This window comes from Clarias gariepinus, chromosome 25 (genome assembly GCF_024256425.1).
Source record: "Clarias gariepinus isolate MV-2021 ecotype Netherlands chromosome 25, CGAR_prim_01v2, whole genome shotgun sequence".
Lineage (NCBI taxonomy): Eukaryota > Metazoa > Chordata > Actinopteri > Siluriformes > Clariidae > Clarias > Clarias gariepinus.
Window position 1 is genome coordinate 9,036,451 of NC_071124.1, and position 21,050 is coordinate 9,057,500.

The following is a 21,050-nucleotide window of genomic DNA, read 5'->3' on the forward strand; positions in this document are numbered from 1 at the left end:
GACCTGTTATTTATTTTTAAGATGTTCCCTCTCTCTCTCTCTTGCAGCAATCGGGGATGGTTTGTGTGTGTCTGTCCACTGTGTGTCTGTCCACTGTATGTCTGTCCAAGAACAAAAACTTAATGGAGTCAGAAATGCTGGAAAGCAGCCAAGCCTTGGTAGTCCTGTTTTTTTCCTTCCATTTTAATCCCATACTGGAATTAAGCACAAATGCAATCTCTTTTTAACCAATATAGGACTTTACACCAACAAAATGAAAAGTTTAATGTGTCATGGTTGACAAAACATATTGTAGCGTTTTTACGCCGGGAAGAATGCTGGAGAGACGAGTGAGCTTATTTGCTACCCAATGCAATGGCTGGGAGTACTTTATTAAGCACACAGCATGTAAGGCATGAGCAGCACCTTCACTCAGGAGCCTACATCCAATTCAGCACTAGCTTAAACTGGAGCACATTTCACACGTCACACACCCCTCACACAAACAGGGCCGAAGCCACCAACCCAAACACCTTTCCCCAACATGGTGAACACACACCGACATCCCCGCAAGGCATGCTGGTCGTCAGCCGCCGCCCCGCCCACGCCACACTGCCCCCACCCGAGCTGTGACCGTCCCTGGTCACCATGACGAACTCCGTTTCGGAGGCGTGGAGGCGGTCGGCGCTGGGAACGCCGGCGTCCTTTGCCAGGTGAGGAGTGAACGCGAATGTAGTCCTGAGGCGGTCCGGCCTCCAGAGTTCGATGGTTCCCCGGCGTGCGGCTGTGGAGGCGCAAGACGGTCCCGATGGGGCAAAACTCGTGCCCGCCCTGCCAACCGCACCCGGTAGATGACATCGGAGAGCCGAGCTGGCCGTGAGTGTCCACGCCCATTCGCCCCTTCTGCATGGCGATGAGCGGTTCACAGTTCCACAACCCGTGGGAAACAGTGGAGCCGGTGTCCACGAGCGCCCGCAGTAAGACGCCGTCCGGCACACAGTCGATGTAAAGCCCCGTGGGGCTCCCTAACCGTCCACCCGGCGCTAGTTTAGCGGCTGCTGGGGTACGCTGTCCCTCAGGCCTGAGAACGTTGAAGCGGTAGTCCGGCTGTCCCTCAGGCCTGAGAACGTTGCAGCGGTAGTCCGGCGGTCCCTGGCCTCGGCGTCGTCGCGGAATCTCGGAAGCGGTGTCGAGGCCTAGCCGCGACGGGTAGCCCTGTCCCCGGCTAGGTTCACCTACCAAGCGCCACTGAGCTGCGGGCGGTCGCTCGGCTCTTTCGCCGTGATGTGCCGCCATTATGGGCTCAGCTTAATATAGCTCTGGATATATATACAATGAACTAATCAATAAAGTAATCTTTGCTGTAGGGTTACGGCGAGCCACAAATGCATCTACATCAACATCTACCTCATCTGGTATATTACTATTAACTACAAAGACGGCCCTCCCGGATAAACAAGGGAATCCTGCCAATTGAAAAAAAAAAAGGATGTCAAAAAACACTTACCTTGTGTATCAATACAACTGATGTTTTTTTTTCTTCTAGCCCTCAAAGATGTTTGACTCATGGATGGGCCTCATTAACAGGCCTTAGGTATTCTCTTGTTGGGCCACCTTCATCCACAAACAACGTCAAAAAAGGGTTGAAGTGCCAATGTTTAAATCCTTGCAAGCTACACAGAAAAGCTTTATTCCTGCATATTCCTCTTTCTGTAAATGAACATACATTTATTTGTTTGCTTGTTGGACAAAAGCCTTCATCAACCCTGCTTTTTTCAGTATGATCTGTAGATCAATCCTGTTTATGTTTTATTCATGTCAAATAAACCATATTTTTGTAGCAATTTTAAATCAGTAAATGCATATAGAAAAGTCATACATGCCATCACTTTGTTGAAGTGAAAGAATGTCCTTTTTTGAAGACACATTTTCACAAGAGCTTACACAAACCAAACATGTATTTTGTTTTCATTTGAGACAGGAAAGAAATTATAACATATTTACATTGACCTGTACATTCTGATTTGAAAATCAAAGTACGAAGTACAAGAATTAATGGTGATTTTTTTTATGCCATGAACCATAATTGACCCAGAGAAACTGCTCTCAATTAAGTAACTTCTTGGACCTCAGTTTTCAGTCACCATGTCTTCTTGTCCAACAAAATCAAACAAATCCTAAAACATATGAGACTAGGTTATACAGGGCAGTTTTTACAATCCATGTCATAATCCTGTATTTAGGAGACGGACGCAAATGCAGGTTGTTTTATCACTCTTGTTTATTTATGTGAAAAGAAGGGGGGGAGAGAATGAACTCAACACAAAAAAGACAACTCCTCAGGCAGGGTCTGCAGGCGGGGTAAATAGCAAAAAAGATAAACTCAAAGAACAAAACAAAGAGATATAGGTCTTAACCACTAGCTAATTACTTTTCAGCCTTGAGCTTGACTTTGAACTGTCGTCTCTAAACGAATCGGCCCGGTCCCTGCTGACACTGCTCAGTCCTGAGGAGAAAACAAATGACAAATGGTTAATGTTGACCATTGACGAACATGAAACCAACAGTGAACGAACAGGGACCTACGGGTTCAGCTGGTTTAAATAGTGACACACAGGGTAGAGACACAGGTGAAACTAATTTGGTATTACTGGAAGACATACTGACGTAGACACACTAGGGGGAGACAAAGCGGCGGCTCAGTAAGCCGGAGAATCAGAGCTCATTCCCCGGGACCATGGTGGCACAGGTGTGACACCAGGCTCCACCCTCAGCCTCCGTTCCAAATCACCCAAGTTCTGAGCACAGACCTTCTCGTCTCCTGGTCTGTGTTTGTTCCGTGTTCTACGTCTCACCTGTTCATCTCCACTCATCTCTAATGTGCTGTAATTAAACCAACATATAAGAAACACTAAGCTTTTGATGCTTTTCTTCAGAGGCCTGATTATAGTTTCTTCAGTTCCTGTTGAAAGAACAAAATTTTTAAAAGTATTTTTTGGGCATGGAAAACATATACAAAAAGGGTTCAGAATATTACTTTTCCTGATCCACCAACTAGCCTTCTTTATACTTCTGGTCTTGCTGGGCACATATGTCGTAATGGTTTTCCTAATCTGAATCCACATTTACAGCTTTAGTACGCTTATCTAAAACTATTACATCTATAACATATCTATACTGGGTTAATGCTAAATTGTTTTGTTTACGTCAGTGGTTCTCAGCTCTGATCCTAAAGGACCACTGCCCTGTTAATATTAGTGCCTTCTCATCTCCCAGTACACCTGATTTAACTAATCAACAGCCTTTTCTTAATTGAAGCTGGTGTAGTAGAGCAGGAAAAGCACTAGCATACAGCATGTGGGGCAATAGTGTGATTTCTGGGGTATTGCAGAAGGTGGTGATGTAATCTGTTGGTAAAAAGAGAGCCGTTTTAAGTTCATTAACAGATTTGTGACACTTACATTTAGAATACGGCATTTGGCAGATGCCCTTATCCAGAGCGACTTACATTATTAATCTCATTATCCATCTGAGGATTGGGTGCCTTGTTCACAGTGGAAACTTGCGGTGGTACTTGGCTTTGGTTGGTAATTGGTTTGAACCTGGGATTTTCCGAACCATAGTCCAATGCCTTAACCACTATGAGCTACTCCTGGCCCCACTTACAGATAAAACTCACAATATTACTAACATTATGTGAATCCCTATGTATATACAGTGAAAACTGTGAAAAACTATTTGCCCCCTTCCTGATTTCTTATTATTTTGCATGTTTGTCACACTTAAATGTTTCTGCTCATCAAAAACCGTTAACTATTAGTCAAAGATAACATAATTGAACACAAAATGCAGTTTTTAAATGAAGGTTTACGTTATTAAGGGAGAAAAAAAAATCCAATCTACATGGCCCTGTGTGAAAAAGTGATTGCCCCTCTTGTTAAAAAATAACTTAACTGTGGTTTATCACACCTGAGTTAAATTTCTGTAGTCACCCCCAGGCCTGATTACTGCCACACCTGTTTCAATCAAGAAATCACTTAAATAGGAGCTACCTGACACAGAGAAGTAGACCAAAAGCACCTCAAAAGCTAGACATCATGGGGGGGCGCTAGAGAGCACCACATGGTGTGGACGTAAATTTAGAGTGCTCCCTCAAAGCCTCGACAAATTTGTGTTTTTTTATTTTATTTTCATCGTGAAAGCTTGCTTGCCCTTATATAGTAGTAAAATGAAGTAGGCCAAACTCAAGAAAGATGATTCACCAACTTCCTCAGGCAAACAGCCGGCCGAGAAACCGCCGTCTAATGACGGCAAGGCGGGTGGCGATATTCGCGCGGCCACAGATTCAACTGTCATTCTATCGGCGATTCAGACTATGAGCAATGGTATGAATGACAGATTTAATTCGCTAGAAGCTACTTTATCTCAGCTGCAAACGACACTTTCTGAAACCACCTCGCGTATTGCTGACCTGGAGGGTGCTAAAGCTGAGCATGAAGCCCGTATTTCTGACCTGGAGGCCTCCTGTCAGGAAATTATTGCAGTTAACAAGGCCCTGCGTGCTAAATTGGACGATCTTGAGGGTCGTTCTCGACGAGCGAATATCAAGATCGTGGGGTTACCTGAGAACGTGGAGGCTGGCCGTCCAACCGAGTTTGTGGAACAACTCATCCCGAAACTCCTGGGTACTGAGAACTTTCCCAAACGGATTAAAGTTGACCGTGCACATCGCACCGGGCCTTTACCATCAAGAGAAGGACGTCCCCGAATCATGATCGCGAGAATACATCATTATCCGGTCAAAGAGACGATACTGCGACTTGCGCGGCAGAATGCCCCTTTAAAATATGATGGAGTACTCATCTCCATCTTTCCGGACTTCACGGCAGAGGTACTTTCTCAGCGGAGGGCGTTTGACGGAGTGAAAAAGAAGCTAAAGGGGGCCGGTATTCGATTTGGATTGCTCTTCCCCGCACGTCTTATTGTCACCCAGGACAATAAAAAGAAAATTTTTAGCTCGGTGCCGGAGGCTGAAGAGTTCGTGAAGTCTATCGTGGAGCAAGACCCTTCTTGATCTGCAGTTCGGGACCGTTTCTCAGTGCTGTGACCATTGCTGAAAGACTTAATCTGTTTGCTTACTGGCCTTTATAGGACTCTGTGAGTATGTTCTCATATGTAAAAAAGAAAATTATTGGATTCCACTATATATATAGTTATTAATGCCCTTGTTCACATGTGAAGGTTGAGACCGTCATATTTGTCTAATTAGTTTTTAAAATAGTTTTATAAACAGTTTTATATCGGGTAATAGAGTTCTAAATCCGTAGCTCAGGTTCATTGAGCAATTGCTTTTCTTATATTTTTTGGTTGGAGGCTGCGAGGGAGCCCCTGTTTCTCTGTTTGAGGTTACTTTGATAGGTAGGTTTTTTTTGTTCATTCCTTATGCTGCCCAGCAGTTCCACTGTTCGTATGGGTTTTTTTTCCCAGCTTCATTTGGGGAAGCTGTTGAAAAGGGAGGGGTGGGCGGTGTGTTTTTTCTTTATTGTGTATGTAGTGTGTTGTGTTTGTGTACCTCCTTCACCGGCTTGTATTTCTCCAAATTTATTTATGCTAGCCACTAAATGGTATATAAATATTATACATTATGACTTGTAGTAGGTCTTTATCTAAAGTTGGCAACGTCACCCTTGCCAGCTGGAATGTTCGGGGTTTAAATAATCAGGTTAAGAGAGCCAAAGTTTTTTCTTATTTAAAGTCTATTGCTGCTGACATATTATTTTTACAAGAGACGCATATTAGGCACTCTGAACAAAGGCGACTGAGATGCAGTTGGATTTCTCAGGTATTCCAGTCTTCTTTCTCATCCAAGGCCAGGGGGGTAGCTATTTTAATTCGTAAATCTGTTACTTTTAAGCACATATCGACTATCAGTGATCCTAATGGTCGTTATGTGATTGTCTCGGGCTTACTTTCCTCAACCCATGTCACATTGCTAAATGTGTATGGACCTAATTTCGATGATCCCACTTTTTTTCGCAAAGTTTTTAATCTTTTGCCTACTAATGTAAACACACATCTGATAATAGGCGGCGATTTCAATTTAGTATTAGACACTTTTTTAGACAGATTTCCTTCACGTGCTGACATATCCCTGACTAATTCTGCCATTGTTCTTAATGATCTGATGGCTTCCCTTGACCTTGTTGATATCTGGAGATTAAAATATCCTACAGACAAGTAGTACACCTTTTTTTCACAGGTTCACAAATCATACTCTAGGATAGACTTTTTTTTAATTGACTCTAAAATAATTTCATGTGTTAAATCAATTAAACAACATAATAGAATCATTTCTGATCATTCAGCAGTGACACTCTCCCTAGATCTGTCAGAAATTAGGCCCAGTTATAATTGGCGGTTTAATCCTACCCTGCTTTTGGACTCCGGGTTCTGTGAGCATTTAACAGAGTTGCTTGCTGAGTTTCTCAAATTTAATGACACGGGTGAGGTTTCAGATTCGATATTATGGGAAACTCTAAAATCTGTCCTGAGAGGACATATTATTTCTTACGAATCCAGTCTTAAAAAACAAAGAGAGAAACGTCTCCTAGAAATTGATAATTATCTTTCGCAGTTAGAAGATGCATACAGAGATTCTACAGATTCGGTCTTACTTAATGAAATTGCTGCACTCAAATTAGAATATAACTCAATTCTTTCAAACCAAGTTAATAACATGCTGTTAAAAAAACAAAACAAAACAATTTGAACTTGGCGATAAACCAGACAAATTGCTTTCTCGCCAGCTTAGAGGGCTTCAAGCCAGTAGAGCAATTCATAAAATCAAAAACAACAAGATTGTTTTTTTAACAAATCCCACTGAAATCAACAATACATTTAAAGAATTTTACAAAGAATTATACAAGTCGAAGGGCTGCTCTGACCCCTCAGCATTAAGTAATTTTCTTCATTCAATACACCTTCCAAAGTTAGGGGGTGCAGAGCGGACAGCTTTGAATGCTGACATAACAATCGCTGAAATACTAGATGCTATTAAATCTTTCCCAGGTGGGAAGGCACCCGGCCCAGATGGGTTCGGTATTGAATTTTATAAAAGATTTGCACAGACACTCTCCCCTTTGCTGTTAAGAATGTTTAACCACTCATCTGGTAAACATCACCTTCCCCAGTCCTTGTATGAGGCAAATATCTCCTTAATTTTAAAAAAAGGTAAAGAAGAAACAAATCCATCATCATATCGACCCATATCTCTTTTGAACTCTGATCTTAAAATCTTCACTAAGATTCTTGCCAACAGACTAAATAATTGTATTGGGAAAATTGTTCATCAGGACCAGTCTGGTTTCATTCCTGGCCGTTTCTCCTTTTTTAATGTTAGGCGACTAATGAATATCTTGTATACTAGGTTTGAGCCTCAAGATAGTATTGCAGTTCTAGCCTTGGATGCAGAAAAGGCGTTTGACCAAATTGAGTGGGACTATATTTTAGCTGTGATTAGAGAATTTGACATGGGTGATACATTTGCCTCTTGGGTGAAAATGTTATACGCTCATCCTAGAGCTTCGGTTTTAACCAATTTTAATAGATCATCTCAATTTTTACTACATAGAGGCACCCGGCAGGGCTGCCCTCTCTCGCCTTTGCTTTTTGCAATTGCAGTTGAACCCCTTGCCCTTGCCATTAAAAAGAACCCTTTAATATTGCCCCCAAATTTAGGCCAAATTAATCATCATATTTCTCTCTATGCAGATGACATTATTTTGTATCTCCGCAACCCAGAACAGTCTGTACCACCCCTGCTAAATTTACTGGAAACATTTGGTAAATTCTCAGGATATTCAGTAAACTGGCAAAAAAGTGAATTTTTGGCAGTGACTAACAATATTGACTCAAATTTTATGAGTAGTCTTCCTTTTAAAGTAGCCACAAACAATCTGAAATATCTGGGTCTTAATATATCTAGAAACCCTAAAGATATATATAAATTAAATTTTTTACTCATGCTAGAAAATCTGAAAACCAATATAAAACAGTGGAGGACCCTGCCATTATCAATGATGGGGCGGGTGAATGCCATTAAGATGGTGATATTACCCAGATTTCTCTATCTTTTTCAGAATCTACCAATTTATTTGCCAAAAAAATTCTGGACTCCATTGTACTGCCATTTATATGGGGCTTTAAAACTCATAGAATATCTAAATTGCATGTGTGTAAGCCTAGGTCAATGGGGGGGTTAGGTTTGCCAAATTTTCAACACTACTACTGGGCTGCTAATTGTAGAGCCTTAACTTTTTGGCAGGACCCATGCCCCGGCAGTCTTATAGCTGATCTCCCTTCATGGCTTGTGATTGAGCGTGGTGCTTTAAACTCATCTCTCTGTTCGTTGCTATTTACTGCCCCAGAGAAATCTAAAGTTGCAGCTAGATCCCACTTCATAATTAATAACTCTCTCAGGATATGGCATCAGATTAGTAAGACATTCAGACTGCCAGGTACTTCCTTTTTTGCTCCTGTTTGTCGTAACATCGCCTTTTACCCCCCTTATTATTAGACCCAGTGTTCGCAGGTTGGGCAAGAAAAGGAATACTCACTCTGAGAGATTTATATATAGACAACAATTTTCCTACTTTTTCTCAACTAAAAGAGAAATTCGACCTTCCTGCTTCGCATTTCTTTAGATATCTACAAATTAGAAATTATGTTCGTTCCACTATGCCGAACTTTGAAACTCTGCCAGCTGATAATGAACTACACAAACTACTTACTTGCGTTCCCAATAATCCAAAGTTAGTCACAAAATTTGTTGATTTCTTTACAAGTCAGTTAGATGTCTCTACCAACCATCTGAAAAACGATTGGGAAAAGGAACTGGATATTCATGTTTCTGAGGAAGACTGGGGAAAGTGTCTTAAAAATATATACACCTGCTCTATTAATGCTAGGCACCAACTTATTCAGTACAAGGTGTTACATAGATTGCACTACTCTAGGGTTAAACTTCACACTTTTTACCCCACTATTTCCTCTCTTTGCAATAAGTGTGAATCTGCTGAGGGTTCGCTTGGTCATCTTTTTTGGGGATGCCCCAAAATCGGTGAATTCTGGTCAGAAGTTTTTCAATTTCTTTCAGAGGTTTATGCTTGTGAACTTCCCTTAGACCCTGCAACTGCTCTTTTTGGCTGGTCAGTCTCCTTGCAGCATCTTAACAATGCTTTCCGAGTGCCTATACAGTATGGTATGATGATCGCAAAAAAATCTATTCTCTGCATGTGGAAGAATAAGTCAAGGCCACTATTCAAGATTTGGTTGTCTGAACATTCTTCCACCCTTCATGTAGAGAGGCTTAGATATAGTATGTCTGGAAATATAGATCAATTTGAAGTTTCTTGGCGGCCTCTTTTTTAACTACCTGTTAAAAATCTCAGATAATCGCGAAACTACTTGAAACCTTGTAATCGTAGTGTCGGTTTTAATACACCATTTCTTTTAGTTCGTTCTCTGTTTTTATTTTTATTTTCACTTCCCCTGTCACTTTTGCTTTAAGTACCTAGGTGATTATATACAAATATTTGTACTTTTATTGCCACTATTATTCATAATGTCATATTGAGTAAAAATCTATTTTTTATCTTTTTTGCCTTTACACAGTGAAGTGGTTGGTTGAAGGAGATACTGTTCTTTTTTTTTTTCTTTTTGTTCTTACACTTTTGTAGATGTGTTTTGTCTGGTTTTGTGATTGTGTTCTTTTTGTATGTCTGAAAATCAAAAAACTACCACAATAAATATAATAAAAAAAATAAAAAAAAAAGCTAGACATCATGCCAAGATCCAAAGAAATTCAGGAACAAATGAGAACAAAAGTAATTGAGATCTATCAGTCTGGTAAAGGTTATAAAGCCATTCTAAAGCTTTGGGACTCCAGCGAACCACAGTGAGAGCCATTATCCACAAATGCCAAAAACATGGAACAGTGGTGAACCTTCCCAGGAGTGGCCGGCCGACCAAAATTACCCCAAGAGCGCAGAGACAACTCATCCGAGAGGCCACAAAAGACCCCAGGACAACATCTAAAGAACTGCAGGCCTCACTTGCCTCAATTAAGGTCAGTGTTCACGACTCCACCATAAGAAAGAGACTGGGCAAAACGGCCTGCATGGCAGGTTTCCAAGGCGCAAACCACTTTTAAGCAAAAAGAACATTAAGGCTTGTCTCAATTTTGCTAAAAAACATCTCAATGATTGCCAAGACTTTTGGGAAAATACCTTGTGGACCGACGAGACAAAAGTTGAACATTTTGGAAGGTGTGTCCCGTTACATCTGGCGTAAAAGTAACACATCATTTCAGAAAAAGAACATCATACCAACAGTAAAATATGGTGGTGATAGTGTGATGGTCTGGGGTTGTTTTGCTGCTTTAGGACCTGGAAGGCTTGCTGTGATAGATGGATCCTGAAGGAGAATGTCCGGCCATCTGTTCGTCAACTCAAGCTGAAGCGATCTTCGGTGCTGCAGCAGGACAATGACCCAAAACACACCAGCAAATCCACCTCTGAATGGCTGAAGAAAAACAAAATGAAGACTTTGGAGTGGCCTAGTCAAAGTCCTGACCTGAATCCTATTGAGATGTTGTGGCATGACCTTAAAAAAGGCAGTTCATGCTAGAAAACCCTCAAATAAAGCTGAATTACAACAATTCTGCAAAGATGAGTGGGCCAAAATTCCTCCAGAGCGCTGTAAAAGACTCGTTGCAAGTTATCGCAAACGCTTGATTGCAGTTATTGCTGCTAAGGGTGGCCCAACCAGTTATTAGGTTCAGGGGGCAATTACTTTTTCACACAGGGCCATGTAGGTTTGGATTTTTTTTCTCACTAAATAATAAAAACCATAATTTAAAAACTGCATTTTGTCTTTACTTGTGTTATCTTTGACTAATAGTTAAATGTGTTTAATGATCAGAAACATTTTGTGTGACAAACATGCAAAAGAATAAGAAATCAGGAAGGGGGCAAATAGTTTTTCACACCACTGTAAATCCATATTTGTAAGACAGTGGCTTATAGCACAAAGAAAATTCTGCTTTTGCCAACTGATGTTTAATGAATTTGCCTGTTCATGCCAATTTAAAGCCTACCAATTTTAAACTAATATGTGGGTAACTTTTGCAAACTTCATATTATGTAAATTTTTAACTTTGTATGTCTCCTAAAAATGTAAGTAAAAAACATCAGTATGATCAGTTTCAAGTGGCAGAGTAACATATTCCTAGCTGCTACAGTACATACAAAATCTCTCAGCCCTTATAGTAACAGTAGGATTATATAATTATACTGTATACATTAGTTTATAATTATTATAATTATATAATTGACAAGCTATAAAATATGTTTATTTTTTTAATAAGCTTTTCCCAAAATTATGTAAAACATGTTTGGTGAGTTCAGCAAGTTTGTCATTGACGGCAGGATTTTACTACTACTACTACTACTAAATAAGAATGCCCACATATTTAAAGAGACTGGAGGATTTGGCCAGGGCAATAAAATATGCTGCAAAAGAACTTTATTGTTTAATATGCTCATGTTGGGCAGCACGGTGTAGTGGTTAGCACTGACGGCTTGCACCTCCAGGGTCCGGGTTTGATACCCATCTCTGTGTGCATGTTCTCCCTGTGCTTGGTGGGTTTCCTCCAGGTACTCCGGTTTCCTCCCACAGCCCAAAAACCTGCAGATTAGGCTAATTGGTTTTCCCAAATTGACATAGTGTGTGAATGAGTATGTGTGTGCCCTGCAATTGACTGGTACCCTGTCCAGGGTGTACTCTGCCTTGTGCCCTAAGCCTCCTGGGATAGGCTCCAGGCCCCCCACGACCCTTAATACAGGATAAAGTGGAAAATAGAAAATAGTAAGTATTTCAAACTAGAATTAGGGACTACCTGCCTGTCATTCTGTGCAGCAAAACTCTTTAACTAACTTATTAATACAAAGAAGTACTGTATGCCTCGTTTGCGCTAAATTGTACCTCTTTCATTGTCAGCCAAATACACTAGTTGTTTAAAGTAGGTTATTAAATCTGGCACGAGTGTTCGAAACATCACTCTTACTCAACATTTTAATTTGAGCAGCTAACACTCTCAGATCAAGTATTTTACATACTGAATATGTTTGCTCTAATGACTCGTTTTATCTTTTAGTGGTGTTTGACATGACTTCTTTAATTAAATTCAGTAGAAGGGAAGGTGATCATTTATGAGCAGTAATTATTATCACGGTTTTAATGCAACCACGGGGGGGGCGCAATCCAGTGTCTTCTTGTGCCAGTCCCAAGTCTGGATAAATGCAGAGGGTTGTGTCAGGAAGGGCATCTGACGTAAAACATTTGCCAAATCAACGATGCGAATCAAGAATATAATTCCCATACCGGATCGGTCGTGGCCCAGGTTAACAACGACCGCCACTGGTGCTGTTGATCTACAGGGTGCTGATGGAAATTGGGCTACTGTTGGTCGAAGAAGGAGAGGAGGAAGGCGTGTTCGAAAGCAGAGAGAGAAGAGGAAAGGCAAGAGTTTAGGACTGATAGTAGGGACTTTGAATGTTGGGACCATGACAGGGAAGGGAAGAGAGTTAGTTGATATGATGCAGAGAAGAAAGGTGGATGTACTGTGTGTCCAGGAGACCAGGTGGAAAGGTAGCAAGGCTAGAAGCTTAGGATCAGGGTTCAAATTGTTTTACCATGGTGTGGATAGGAAAAGAAATGGAGTAGGAGTTATTCTAAAATAGGAGTTTGTAAGGAATGTTCTAGAGGTAAAGAGAGAATCAGACAGGGTGATGAGTCTGAAGCTGGAAATTGAAGGGATAATGTTCAATGTTGTTAGTGGTTATGCCCCACAGGTAGGATGTGAGTTAAAAGAGAAGGAGAAATTCTGGAGTGAGTTAGATGAAGTGATGCAGAGCATCCCCAGAGGTGAAAAAGTGGTGATTGGTTCAGACTTCAATGGACATGTTGGGGAAGGGAACAGAGGTGATGAAAATGTGATGGGCAGGTTTGGTCTTCAGGACAGGAATGTAGAAGGGCAGATGGTGGTGGACTTTGCAAAGAGGATGGAAATGGCAGTAGTAAATAGTTTCGTCCAGAAGAGGCAGGAACATAGGGTGACATATAAGAGTGGAGGCAGAAGCACTCAGGTCGACTACATCTTGTGTCGACGTTGTAACCTGAAAGAGATCAGTGACTGCAAAGTGTTGGTAGGGGAGAGTGTAGCCAGACAACACAGAATGGTGGTGTGTAAAATAACCCTGGTGGTGAGGAAGGCGAAGAGAACAAAGGCAGAGCAGAGGACAAAGTGGTGGAAGCTGAGAAAGGAAGAATGTTGTGAAGTCTTTAAGGAGGAGTTGAGACAGGCTATGGGTGGTCAGGAGGTGCTTTCAGTTGACTGGACAACTACAGCCAATGTGATCAGGGAGACAGGTAGGAGGGTACTTGGTGTATCATCAGGTAAGGGGAAAGTGGACAAGGAGACTTGGTGGTGGAATGAGGAAGTCCAGGAGTGTATACAGGAAAAAAGGCTAGCTAAGAAGAAGTGGGACACTGAGAGGACTGAAGAAAGTAGACAGGAGTACAGGGAGATGCAGAGTAAGGTGAAGGTAGAGGTGGCAAAGGCCAAACAAAGAGCATATGAGGACTTGTATGCTAGGCTAGACAGTAAGGAGGGAGAGGGGGATCTGTACAGGTTGGCAAGGCAGAGAGATAGAGATGGGAAGGATGTGCAGCAGGTTAGAGTGATTAAAGATAGAGATGGAAATGTACTGACAGATGCCAGGAGGGTGATGGGAAGATGGAAGGAGTACTTTAAGGAGTTGATGAATGAGGAAAACGAAAGAGAACAAAGAGTAGAAGAGGTGACTGTTGTGGAACAGGAAGTAGCAAATATTGGTAGAAGTGAGGTGAGAAGGGCGTTGAAGAGGATGAAGAGTGGAAAGGCTGTTGGTCCTGATGACATACCTGTGGAGGTATGGAAGTGCTTAGGAGAGGTGGCAGTAGAGTTTTTGACAAGTTTGTTTAACAAGATCTTGGAGAGTGAGAGGATTCCAGAGGAATGGAGGAGAAGTGTATTAGTGCCAATTTTTAAGAACAAGGTAGTTGTGCAAAGCTGTGGCAATTATAGAGGTATAAAGCTAATGAGCCAGACAATGAAGCTGTGGGAAAGAGTAGTGGAAGCTAGGTTAAGGGCAGAGGTGAGCATTTGTGAGCAGCAATATGGTTTTATGCCTAGAAAGAATACATCAGATGCAGTATTTGCTTTGAGGATGCTGGCAGAGAAGTACAGAGAAGGTAACAGGGAGTTACATTGTGTCTTTTTAGATTTAGAGAAAGCGTATGACAGGGTGCCAAGAGAGGAGCTGTGGTATTGTATGAGGAAGTCTGGAGTGGCAGAGAAGTATGTTAGAGTGGTGCAGGACATGTATGAGAGCTGTAAGACAGTGGTAAGATGTGCTGTGGGTGTGACAGAAGAGTTCAAGGTGGAGGTGGGTCTGCATCAAGGATCGGCCCTAAGCCCCTTTTTGTTTGCTCTGGTGATGGACAGGATGACAGATGAAATAAGACAGGAGTCCCCTTGGACTATGATGTTTGCAGATGACATTGTGCTCTGTAGCGAGAGCAGGGAACAGGTGGAGGAAAATTTGGAGAGGTGGAGGTATGCTCTGGAAAGCAGAGGAATGAAGGTTAGCCGCAGCAAGACGGAATACATGTGTGTAAATGAGAGGGACCCAGGAGGATCGGTGAGGCTACAGGGAGCAGAGGTAAAGAAGGTGCAGGATTTTAAGTACTTAGGGTCAACGGTCCAGAGCAACGGAGAGTGTGGAAAGGAGGTGAAGAGGCTGGTACAGGCAGGTTGGACTGGGTGGAGAAAAGTGTCAGGTGTGTTGTGCGATAAAAGAGTATCAGCAAAAATGAAAGGAAAGGTGTACAGGACAGTGGTGAGACCAGCGATGCTCTACGGCTTAGAGACAGTGGCGCTGAAGAAAAGACAGGAGGCAGAGTTGGAGGTAGCAGAGCTGAAGATGTTGAGGTTCTCTTTGGGAGTGACAAGGATGGATAGGATTAAGAATGAGTTTATCAGAGGGACAACCCACGTTAGATGTTTTGGAGATAAAGTCAGAGAGGCCAGATTGAGGTGGTTTGGACATGTTCAGAGGAGAGATTGTGAATATATCGGTAGAAGGATACTGAGGTTGGAACTGCCAGGCAGAAGGTCTAGAGGAAGACCAAAGAGGAGATTTATGGATGCAGTGAGAGAGGACATGAAGTTAGTTGGTGTGAGAGAAGAGGATACAGAGGATAGGGTTAGATGGAGGCAGATGATTCGCTGTGGCGACCCCTGAAAGGGAACAGCCGAAAGACAAAGAAGAATTATTATCACGGTTTTAACCATACAGTATGAGATAAACTGGTTTAAAACTTGCCACAGGAAGAATAAACATACAATGATCTGTCTATACATCTTTAAAGATTTTCAGTTTTCAGAAGTTGCATACCTTTTAATTGAGTAAGCCATGCTGTGTTGCATGGTTGTTTGTGCTTCATTCACTTTGTAGGGGTATAATGGTCATTTCTGTGTCTTTCACATACTGTACTTTGTATTTACGGTAAACTGTCGCGTTGATTGGCTCTGTTGAGTGACGCGTACAGCCTTACCCATTTTGAGTGCAAAAGTTCTATCTTTGCCCCAAAAAGCGATGGCAATCTGAACAAAACTGCTAAACTGCATAATGTCCCTTCTCTTGGATTCAATTCATGCCACAGATTTAACGTGAGGCAAATAACAAAAGACTGGCAAAGTTTCATTAAATTCTGCTGAGCCATTTTTGCGTTATGATTTTAAAAAGATCAGACAGATATACAGACATACAGACAGACTGACTGATTTTGGGTCCTCTAATGTATAAAATATAAAGATATCATTGAAAGAGCAAGGTCAGGCAAATGTAAAAAAAACATTGTCTTCTATTTTCTTGTTTTCTAGAACTCTCACACACTCACTTACACTTACTTTGGGTAAGTAGCCTAATCTGCATGTCTTTGGATTGTAGGAGGAAACCAGAGCACAGGAGTATGGGGATAAGATTCAATCTCCACGTACACTGACCTGATACAGGAATCAAACCATTGACCATTGAGGTGCAAGACCACAGTGCTAATCACCATGCCACTGTGCCACATTCCCATAATAATAGTATTATTATTAATAATATTAATCTATTATTATATTTATATTTACTGATATTGTATTTGCATTACATATAGTGCTTTTTTCTTAGATATAGTATACTCATATTCATATACATTCTTTCATATGTTATGCACCACTAGGGAGCAGTATGGGGCTTTTTTTTCTTCTTGCCATGGTGACTTGTGACATCTGACTTTCAGTAATGAGGGTTTTTCGCCTCCTCGTGCACGCAGTTTACTCAGGGTTAACTTACTGTAGCTGACTGAAATAATTATCTGTACTAAAATCAAAACTTTGCGTTTAACAGGTCAGAGTAAGTCAATCCAAAGTTTTGTATTAAACATGCCTGTAGGCTCAAAGGTCATGTCAATGGTCCAATATAAAAGGGTTATTAAAAGTGGTCTCTTTCCTGTGAAAGTAATTGTTTATAACAGGTCAAATATTTATCCTGTCATTATAAGTAATTAAAAGTGGTAATCTCTTTACTGTTAAAGTCTAAAAAAATGTCGACCTAATTTTGACAGCTTAAGGTTACATATACTGAACAAAAATATAAACGCAACACTTTTGTTTTTGCTCCCATTTTTAATGAGAGGAACTCAAAGATCTAAAACATTTTCTACATAAACAAAATAACCATATCTCTCAAATATTGTTCACAAATCTGTTAAAATTCATTACGATGAAGAACTGGAGTCAAGTCGAGACCCCAATGAGGACGACAAGCATGCAGATAAGCTTCCCTGAGACTGTTTCTAACAGTTTGTGCAGAAATCCTTTGGTTATGCAATCCGATTGTTTCAGCAGCTGTCTGAGTGGCTGGTCTCAGACGATCATGGAGGTAAACATGCTGGATGTGGAGGACCTGGGCTGGTGTGGTTACACGTCGTTTGCGGTTGTAAGGCTGATGGGATGTACTGTCAAATCCTCTGAAACACCTTTGGAGACGGCTTATGGTAGAGAAATGAACATTCAATTCACGAGCAACAGCTCTGATGGACATTCCTGCTGTCAGCATGCCAATTGCACGCTCCCTCAAAACTTGCGACATCTGTGGCATTGTGCTGTGTGATTCAACTGAACCTTTTAAAGTGGCCTTTTACAGGTGGCCAGTCTAAGGCACACCTGTGCAATAATCATGCTGTCTAATCAGCATCTTGATATGGCACACCTGTGAGGTGGGATGGATTATCTCGGCAAGGAGAAGTGCTCACTATCACAGATTTTGACAGATTTGTAAACAATATTTGAAAGATATGGTTATTTTGTGTATGTAGAAAATGTTTCAGATCTTTGAGTTCATCTCATAAAAAATGGGAGCAAAAACAAAAGTGTTGCGTTTATGTTTTTGTTCAGTATATGAAAGGGTCATTAAGAGTAGTATCTCTTTCCTGTGAAAGTAATTGTTTATACAGGTTTAGGTTAAATGTTTATCCTGTCATTATTCGTCATTAAGAGTAGTTGTCTCTTAATTGTTTATACAATTAAGGTTTAGGTCAAAAGTTCATTTACTGTATAATTATGTTCTAGGTGTTTAATAATGTTATGTGACAGACACACACACACATACACACACACACACACACACACACAAAATCAATATTTTCTAAACTTTCTTTACATACATAATATAGTATTAAATATTGCAAGAATAAGCCAGATAAAAAGGTGCTACTCAGACAGTAGCTACAGTATACAGTCAATTAAACAAATAGAATAACAAAGAGAGAAAGCTAGTATAATTTAATAAAAATGGAAGATTATGTTGAGTCTAGTCTCAATTTAAGTCAAAAAAAACATTTAAAGAGTTTTTAAATTATAATAATAATAATAATAATAATTATTATTATTATTATTATTCATTAAAGTGGATTCTGTGCCAGAGTCCTTGCCTTATCTAAACACTGACATTTAAACTTTCTAGGCTTTGAAGCAATGGATCATTTTAAGCCAATAAAATGAAGAGTACAATGCTCTTAGAGCAATTGTATGTGATGTTACAATTATAATAGCTTTTCATTTAATGTTATATCCTTTAAAAATACTTACAGTAGTTGAAGAGGTGTGACTTTTATATGCCAGGATGCCATGGGGAAAAGAGGTGTTTGCATTGCTTTTAATTTTTGGGATAAACTTTTATATTAATCTTGTGATATGTCAAAGGCAATGCTCGCGAGGAAAGAAAGGACAGCATCTCTTTAAGAGACCTTTAATGGTATGCCACTATGACCCAGATTTCTTAATCAATTAGTGATCAGTGTTTCTATACTTTCACTTATCTAAAAATAGAGTGTTCTGTGTGCCATGTCTAAGTTGTTCAGCACATCTAGTGGTACATAACACAAAACAAAGGATTAATTTTGAGGCAGCTTCTTTGATATGTCTTTGAGCTACATTGGCTTGGCAGTTTGAGTACTTTCAGAATGCTTCTGATAAATTTATTATAGTATGTCTTATAATTTGCTGTTTGAAACTATAGTACATGCCATTATATGTTATATTATGACCTATGGTACATGCTATAATATACCACAGAATTACTGTGGTACAGACATTACCCTAAAAATTGGTAACAGTGTTCTTAATGCACCTTAATTGTTCCATCCCCCCATTGCAATTCTTGTATGCTGCTTAAATTCTGTATATTAATATGTAAACTGGCTGCTGTAATAATAAAATTTCCCTTCGGGATTAATAAAGTACTCTATCCATCCATCCATCCATCCATCCATCCATAAATCCATCATAGGACTTTATAGAGTAAACCAGAGTAGATACAATGGCACTTCACTGGGTAACATGGTAGTACTATGGTGTATACCACACAACCCTGGTCAATTCCATAATAATTATTGGGTACCACAGTGTACTGTAAACCAAGCTTTAGCAGGTATCTTAAATGCTATGTTTGTACATACTGTGCCATTTTAAACATGTTAGTACAGGCTACTGGTATTTTTAAACATTTTGGATTCGCTGTATTCTGTTGATTCCTATCATATACCTTGGTAATGACAATATTTTTTCCATGGTACAACATTATATTATAAATTACAGATGTACCATTTACCCATCCATGGTAAAAGCATGTATCATAGCGTGGTACATATACTACATGAGCAAATAAGTCCCATGATACTATTTACGATGACACAGTTACCATTAGACTAACATGGTAACTATGCCATGGTAAAATTTTATAAGTGTAACTGTGCTGTATTATGTATGTGTATAAAAAAAATACAATTAAAACTGCAAACTCAGCAAGAATAGAACTTGGAAATTGTAAATTGCCAAGTTATGTGGTTGTGAGAAACGTCACCTTCAGATTTAATACATGCAAAATTCATTTAATTATATTCACATTTTCACACATGAATTAGCCACCATATTGCATGCCATAACCAAAGCTAAATGCAACCGAACAAAATCACAGACTTTGTAACTTTTTAACTTTTTTTGGCTAGACAGTGTATATTAAACATTAATTAAACACACACCCACACCCCAATATATACAGTTTGGACACATCTTCTTATTCAATTGTCTTTCCTAATTTGTATTTCTTTCTACATTGTAAATCAATGCTGCATACCATAGTGCTTATGCACTGTAAAGTGTTCATAATGGCTCAAAGGTGATGTTCTGTAACTTGATGATTTCTAAGGCTGGTAACAGTGGTAAGTCTTGGTCTTTTTTTAATGGGATGTCCATCATTAAAGGCCAGTTTTATTATGGTGCTTGATGGATTTTGGAAATGCACTTGGCAATATTGTTCTTGGAAGAACTGTTCCAACTGTTGCAGCTGACATTTGTGTCTTAAAATATAAGTTGACTGTTGTTGTTGCTGTTGTTGTTTAATATGTGTGACTTCATTTTAAAATCTCCAGTTCTATTTCGTAATGTAATGTGTTTTTTTAGTTTTAGGCAAATAATTGCAGTAGATCAGAGATGTCTTAAAAATACTATAAAATGCTATAAAAAATGATAATTACTGGAAAAGTCAATAATTAGAGTAATGACCTTCAATTAAATTTAGTCTCAGGTACAATTTGTGCAGTATAATATGGAAATTAGCTGCTTAGTTACTTTGTCACACCTGCTTCTTTTATCACGCATCAAACGCAGAAGCTTTTTTTTATCTGAAAAGTGGTCTTTTACATAATATGGTGCTTTTTTTTTGGTCTACTGATGTTTTCCTGTAAGATTTTTTTTTTCTTTCTGGAGTACTAAGGTTAGGAAATAATAAATGTATTTTGTACTGACTTAATAATGAAGTCATAGAATAAACAAAAAAAAAAGGATGCCTAATCCCTTTGCACAGTACGCACCTGCACCTCATCAAGAATGGTACAGTTACTACACGATAGGCTTTCTGGCTTTTGTTTTTCCATTCTGTTTACCATCCCTTTTCAGTTTGCCCCATCATTTGTATAGTATTTAAGCTTAGACTTAACTCAGAGTTCAAATTAAAGCAATCATTATCAGTGCTGCCGTTGCTTGGCAGGTCAGACTTGCTTATCTTGCAGTCCTTATCATCCTTTTAAGCTGGCTCCACTTGTTCAGCAGTACTTCTTTAAAGTTGTCTGTCATGAGGAAGTAAACCCAAGGGTTAATAACACTGTCAACATACGCAATTGGGCGTGTCACTGTGTAAACTGCATAAATGTAGTCTATGATACACTGTGGCACATTTAATTCAGGAAGCCGTGATGTAATACGCACATTCCTCATTATATGTAGGGGTGTGTAGAGAACCAGAAACATGATTGTTGATCCCCTCACTAGTTTTACTGGCCTTTGGAAGGATGTCCCAAGC

General features: G+C 39.9%; 1 protein-coding gene across 1 annotated transcript in view; it reads right to left on the reverse strand.

Annotated features, from left to right (window-relative positions):
• Window positions 1-20,749: 20,749 nt before the first annotated feature.
• The window catches only part of LOC128513437 (succinate receptor 1-like), a 3,579-nt gene continuing 3,278 nt past the window's right edge, over window positions 20,750-21,050 (reverse strand). The window contains exon 2 of the mRNA XM_053487189.1: window positions 20,750-21,050. This exon is cut by the window's right edge and continues 632 nt beyond it. Coding sequence (XP_053343164.1) covers window positions 20,750-21,050 — 301 coding nt within the window.